The sequence below is a fragment of the Phocoena sinus genome, chromosome 1, assembly GCF_008692025.1.
Source record: "Phocoena sinus isolate mPhoSin1 chromosome 1, mPhoSin1.pri, whole genome shotgun sequence".
Lineage (NCBI taxonomy): Eukaryota > Metazoa > Chordata > Mammalia > Artiodactyla > Phocoenidae > Phocoena > Phocoena sinus.
This window is the reverse complement of record NC_045763.1, coordinates 42,066,250-42,072,904: the sequence shown is the minus strand read 5'-3', so window position 1 is coordinate 42,072,904 and position 6,655 is coordinate 42,066,250. Positions and strand designations below refer to the sequence as shown.

The 6,655-nt window shown below is 59.7% G+C and overlaps 1 protein-coding gene across 2 annotated transcripts; it reads left to right on the top strand.

Moving 5' to 3' along the window:
* The first annotated feature begins 245 nt into the window (after positions 1–245).
* DMRTA2 (DMRT like family A2) lies at positions 246–6,337 on the top strand. Of its 2 annotated transcripts, none has more exons than XM_032648219.1 (3): positions 246–571; positions 2,110–2,673; positions 4,174–6,337. In XM_032648219.1, exons 2-3 carry the CDS (start codon positions 2,118–2,120, stop codon positions 5,223–5,225), a joined length of 1,608 nt encoding a protein of 535 aa, XP_032504110.1. In that variant the 5' UTR covers positions 246–571; positions 2,110–2,117; the 3' UTR covers positions 5,226–6,337. The 2 variants fall into 2 exon arrangements, with proteins under 2 accessions (XP_032504110.1, XP_032504102.1); XM_032648211.1 differs by having other exon boundaries at positions 247–575; positions 4,174–5,734.
* Positions 6,338–6,655: the final 318 nt, after the last annotated feature.

Sequence of the window (6,655 nt, the reverse complement as noted above, 5' to 3'; positions counted from 1 at the left end):
CGCTCCTCCTTGCCCACTTTTTTTTCCATTCCTTCCCTGGAGCGCCCCCTCCCCTCCCCGAGGCCCTCAGAGAAGCTTTTGCAGTTTCGAATCTTTCGGACACTGTAGAGTGCGGGGCTCCCCGGGCGCGGGCCCGGCCAATCAGAGCGCCGTCTGCCTCCCCTGGCCAATGGCAGGCGCCACATTGTTGGCCAATTCTGTCTAATGGAGCCCTAAGGAGCAACAATAGAGCGGGGAAGCTGCTCATTGAGAGTCTGGCAGCGCCGGGCAGCTGGGGCCAGACTGTGTGCAGCGTCCAGCGCGCTCCGCGAGGGGACGCGGCGCGGCAAGGGCCGGGTCGTGGGTTCCAGCCAGTCGATCCCTAAACGGTTGCCCGGCTCCGATTTCCGACGGAAGGGTTGGACTGCGCAGCGTTCTGAGGGGGTCCGGAAGTTCGGACATGGTGACTGAAGGAGGGTGACGTGGTCAGATAAGGGGCCGGGGGCAAGGGGAAGAGGCTGAGAGCGCCAGCGTCGCGAGCGGAGCTGGGAGGCGCGTGCAGCGCCCGCGGAGGAGGATCCCCGAGCCTAAGGCAGGTAGTTGAGGGCCGCAGGGAGGGCAGGGGAGGCGTCCCGGCCTTCCGCCCCTGTTGATGAAGCCCGGGCCACTCTGGCCTCAGGGACTGCGCGGCTCGAGGGGCCTGAGGGAAGAAGGCAGTGCGCAAAGGGACGGGGTCCAGAATTCTTGGGCGGAGACACCAGGATTCGGGCTCAGGAGGGGAACCGGGGACCCAGAGGAGGCCGCGGCGGAAGCTTAGAGTTGGGCCCGCTTGGGCCTCCTGAGGCCACGGCACAGGGGGGACTCCTGCGTTCTCTCAGACCCAGTTCCAGAGGCGACTCCCACGCCTCGGTGGTGCCTGCTGGGCCATTCAAATCCCAGGAACCCAACTCAGAGACCAGAATTTGGGAATCTGCTCCCGAGCGGGGTCCCGCGGTGCCCCAGAATGGAGAGGGCGTGTCTGACGACTGGATCCCTAAACCGGGAGGGGAGGGGAAGGCCGGGTGAGTTGGTCAGCTAAAAGGCTCTCCCTCCTGCAATGCTTAACTTTTGCAAGATACTTTTTCCTCCCCGACTACTCCAGACTACAAGGCTAAAAACTGTGCCACAGGTTTACTCCATCTCCAAGCCCAGCCTATGCCTGAGGGTTTTATTTTCACGCACACCCCTCTCTCCCGCATGGACCCTGGGTCCCAGACCCCCATATTACCTGTTTCTCGCTGTTTTCCTCGCCCCTCAAGCTTCTCCTCGGGCTGGGTTTGCCTATCGAAAGAAAGATCCTTCCACTGCATTTCCTCTGTAATCCACCTCCCCAGGCCTCCTGAACTCAGCTCCACACCATTTTCTCTTCCCCCCCGGAGGCCCGCCCCTTGGAACTTGGACCCCCACATTTCCACGGGTCCCTGGGCCCCTGGGCCTAACTTTGCCCCTGAGTTGTTTCCTAGCCTTCACTCCACTTCCTAGAGATTTTTTTTTTCGTCCCTGAGTTTTCTCTCCAACTCTCCTGCTCCCACCAGAAAAAAATCTTCCAGCCCAACCAGCTGAACTCTATGCCTTGATATTACCCTCCTCTTCACCCTTCTATAAAACTGAACGTTTCGCCTCGGGTTTTCCTGTTTTGCTCTTGACATCAGTCTAACTGTTGGGTCAAAATTTTCTAATTCGAGTCCCACCAAACAAACATTTCTCTCTGCCTGTCTAACCTCAGTTCTGCTAAACTTTGGGGGATCTTTTTTTTTTTAAAACCCTTGTTACATTCATCTGAACCAATGACTTTCAAACTTTATATGTCTTTTAATTTTTTCCAGTGGAACCACTGATTCAGATGAAATCTTACACCCAGTGCATAAATCAGTTATAAGAACTCTGGTGGGAGTGGGGTCGGGGAGTTGGGCATTTACAAGCGGACTCCAAAGGTACCTCCTCCCAGCGATTCGGTAACTGCTAGCTAAACCTCCCGCTGCCGAAATGCCCCTCTCTAAACCTGGATTCCTCCAGGGTGCGCTTTAGCTTAGCGCACCATGGGCTCCTCACCGCAAGTTTCTCCCCTCTTCCCACGGTGTTCCACGCCAGGTCCTGCCATGGAGCTGCGCTCCGAGTTGCCCAGCGTACCCGGCGCGGCGACGGCGGCTGCGACAACGACGGGCCCGCCCGTGGCTTCGGTGGCGTCGGTGGCAGCGGCGGCGGCAGCGGCCGCTTCGCTACCTGTGAGCGTGGCGGGCGGCTTGTTACGAGCGCCGCCGCTGTTGTTGCGGGCTGCGGAGAAGTACCCGCGGACCCCCAAGTGCGCGCGCTGCCGCAACCACGGCGTGGTGTCTGCGCTCAAGGGCCACAAGCGCTACTGCCGCTGGAAGGACTGCCTGTGCGCCAAGTGCACGCTCATCGCCGAGCGCCAGCGCGTCATGGCGGCGCAGGTGGCGCTGCGCAGGCAACAGGCGCAGGAAGAGAACGAGGCGCGCGAGTTACAGCTCCTCTACGGCACTGCCGAGGGCCTGGCGCTGGCCGCCGCCAACGGCATCATCCCGCCGCGACCCGCCTACGAGGTCTTCGGCTCTGTGTGCGCCGCCGACGGCGGGGGGCCGGGAGCGGGAGCGCCCGCGGGCACCGGAGGCGGCGCCGCGGGCGCGGGGAGCTCAGGTGAGAAGAGGGGAGCAGGGACGGGGTTCAGGGGCGCGCAGCCCAGGGACTTGTCTCGGTACTGAAAGAGTAGAATCGCGTTCTCCAAACGCCCCACCTGGTGGAGCTGCCCGCGCACCAAGCCCCTGATTTGAGGCATAAACACACAAACTTTCCTTTCTCCCCTTTCTGAAGCATTTGCACATTATTCCTTTCTCTCACCGCAGGCCCAAATGTAAACGCTTTAATCTTATCGCCTCTACCCAAAGGCAGCCATGTCTCAGCTTTCTTGCTCACTTCGCTGGGTCTTCTCCCCGGCGCGAGAACCCACGCGTCTTATCTTTTCTTTCGTTCTGCGCTTTTCACACGCCGCAGATCCCTCCGCTCCTTCCCAACTCTCTTCAGCAATCCGACCTTCTCCAAGTCCCCTCCCCCGCCCCGCTTCGCTTTCTCTAGGTACTGAGGCCACCGAATTCCTTCCCAACCCCACTCCCCCCCTCCCCCGCAGGATTCCTTTTCTCCTGTTCCTAATGTTCCCTGGTCAACCGCCCTGCTCCTTCTTTCTAGCTTCCTTCCCTGCTCGTCTCCCTTTTCTCAGAGTACGCGCTCTCTCCCTTCTCTCAATCCCCTTTCCTCTTCCCAGTGCACTCCCTGTCCTGCTCTGGCCGCACCCTCTTCTTTGAGACTCCCTAGGCTTTTGGGGGAGGGGGTGCGGAATTAGGCCAGGGCTCACTCAGCTTCCAGCTTGGGAGGGAAGAACTTCTTAGGTCTTAATTATTTTTTAAGATTTTTTTTGATGTGGACCACTTTTAAAGTCTTTTTATTGAATTTGTTACAATATTGCTTCTGTTTTATGTTTTGGTTTTTTGGCGGGAGGCACGTGAGATCTTAGCTCCCAACCAGGGATCAAGTCTTAACCACTGGACCGCCAGGGAAGTCCCACTTAGGTCTTAATTTTGGAAAGGATGGATTAGAAATAGAGGCTCTACTTTTGCCTGTAGAGAGGCTTGGGATCTTGTAAATGCCCAAGGTGCATTCCCCTCCAGGCTGTGCTGCCCAGGGCCACAGAGCACCCAGGGCTGGGTGGGCTCTTGGAATCACAGGGGTGGAGTGAGGTCTTCTATACAGTGTGCGGTGCAGGTGCAAGTTGTGTTGGCTCCTGTTTGACCTCTGGGTCAGGCCACTTCTCCAGAGCAGAGCAGGCCAAGACTAGGAAGGGTGAAGGTATTGGGCACAGATGTAGGAAGAGGGTCACTGGACACTGAGTTTACAGGGCACAGGTGGTTGGGGTTCTGGGTACAGAAAGAGAATGCGCTCTGGGAGCCGAGAAAGATCCAGGGCTGTAGGGGCTCAGAGGGGAAGGAATGCTGGAAGAAAAAGAAAGAAGGGTTTTGGAGCCAGTGAATGAGGGTTGTGAGGCTCAGAGGGAAAGGAAGCTGGACTCCAAAGGGCTCTGGTGCTGTGGGGTGTGGTCACTTCCCTGCTAACCGCTCCTTTACATACCCCTTTCTCCCCTCCTAGAGGCCAAGTTACAGAAGTTTGACGTATTCCCCAAGACGCTGCTTCAGGCAGGCCGCGCAGGCAGCCCGCAGCCGCCGCCGGGAAAGCCCTTATCACCCGACGGCGCGGACTCTGGTCCCGGGACATCGTCCCCAGAGGTGCGAGCGGGCTCGGGCTCGGAGAACGGCGACGGCGAGTCCTTTTCTGGGTCGCCCCTGGCCCGGGCCTCCAAAGAGGCAGGTGGCAGCTGCCCAGGCAGCGCTGGCCCCGGAGGCGGCGCCGAGGAGGACAGCCCGGGATCCGCCAGCCCTCTGGGTTCAGAATCCGGTTCCGAGGTCGACAAAGAAGAGGCAGAGGCCGCTCCCGCGCCCGGGCTGGGCGGGGGCCCGGGTCCACGGCAGCGGACGCCGCTAGACATCTTGACGCGTGTCTTCCCGGGCCACCGGCGGGGTGTCCTGGAGCTAGTGTTGCAGGGCTGCGGCGGCGACGTGGTGCAGGCTATCGAGCAAGTGCTGAACCACCACCGCGGGGGCCTGGCGGCCGGCCTCGGCCCCGCCGTGCCCCCCGATAAGGCCGCGGTGGGGGCAGTAGTAGCAGCGGATGACGCGTGGCCTGGCCGCGTCGACGCCGCGGCCGCCGGGGGGCCGGGGCTGCCCGCGCCGCTTCAGGCGGGCCCAGCCGCACCTCCACACCACAGACCTTTGCTGGCCGGCGCCATGGCGCCCGGGGCGCTGGGCTCGCTGAGCAGCCGCTCGGCCTTCTCGCCACTGCAGCCCAACGCCAGTCACTTCGGCGCCGACGCGGGCGCCTACCCGCTGGGCGCGCCGCTCGGCCTCAGCCCCCTGCGCCTGGCCTACTCGGCGGCGGCGGCGCACAGTCGCGGCCTGGCCTTCATGGCTCCCTACTCTACCGCCGGCCTGGTGCCCACACTCGGCTTCCGCCCGCCCATGGACTACGCCTTCAGTGATCTCATGCGCGACCGCTCGGCCGCCGCCGCTGCTGTGCACAAGGAGCCGACCTACGGCGGCGGCCTGTACGGGCCCATGGTCAATGGTGCCCCTGAGAAGCAGTAGGGCGAGCGGCCCGGCAGTCGGGCGGCCCCCAAACAGGGACCCTAGGCTTGCCCCGCGGGCTGCCGGCCCGTCTTTGCCTGGTGCGCTCTCTGCGCCCCGGCTGGGATCCTCTCGCTCCAAGGTGGTTTTCAGTTTTGTTTTGGACGGTGGGTGGGGAGAGCTGAGCAAAGAGGAGCAGCTTCAGATGCAGATGTTCTCGGAGGGGATGTGAGACCCCCATCCTCGTCCCGCGACCCTATCAAGGCTCCCCATCCCTTCAGAAGGCCGGGAATTCTTGAGAATTCAGAGGCTGCAGTCGCTGCGCAAGCTCCTGCCTCTCCTGTCGCTATGCTCGTCACACCTGCCCGCGCTCCCAAATGGTTGGCAGGATAGTCCGAGAGTCTGTCTTCTGTGTCTCCCCCTCCCTTAAAAAATTTTTTAATATTCGCTCTAACAAATATAAATTTAGGATGTATAAATCTCTTGGCACTGAGTCGAGTCTTTGGGACACACATATATATCGATATCAAATTGTAAAAAAAGAAAAAAAAGGAAACAAGTTCTAAGGTGCACTTTCCTCGTTGCGGTATTTGTCGCTCTCTTTGTTGCTTATGCCGATAAGCATGGGTTTCCTTGGTGCAGTGTGAGTTTTTATATATGTATAAATCTATATATAAACTATACATATATATACAAGCCAGTGTATAATGTTATAAAATGGAATTCTAAGTTATTAATCTGTAGGTGACCTCGGTATTAACGTGAAAAATATTCAAAAACAAGCAAAAAAAAGGACAAAACGGAAAAAAAATTAGACTATGCGTGCATTGTACTTATCAGGTTTATAGATTAAATATATTGTAAACTCGAGATGAATCCTGCCCACCCACCCCTCTTGCCTGCGGCCTGTCTCTCCCTAAGGAGCGGTCTAGGTGCGCACTGAAGCAGGAACAGAGTGACCCGTGACTGAGCCGGAACCGCCCGCCGGAGGGCCCATCCCCGCCTCGCGGGACTCGCCAGGCACCTCGGCCGAAGGGCCGGCAGCGGGAAACGCTGCTGCACAGAATGGCTCACTTTGTGCTTTCCTTTGCCTAGACATGAGCTAGAAATAAATGTTATTTTCTAAGAAAACAGCAACGAATCCCGTCCCGCTTCTCGGGCGGCCGGGTTGATAATCTTAATTCCTCGCCGGAGCCGCGGTATCAGGGAGAAGCTTGACCGAGGTCCGGAGGGTGCTTACGACCCTCGGGGGTGCGGGGCGAGGAAACTTCCTGCAACGCCTGGGAGAGGCGCGCGCTCAGCACTCCGGGAGGAGCGGCGCCCGCCGTGCTTGTGGGACCTGGTGTCCCTCCCACTCCCCGCTCGGGCGCGCGGGTTGCGGAGGGGTCGCCTTGCCAGTGCTCTCGGTCCCCGGAGTCCTGCGAGGCCGCCGGCCGGGTTCCCGTTCTCCC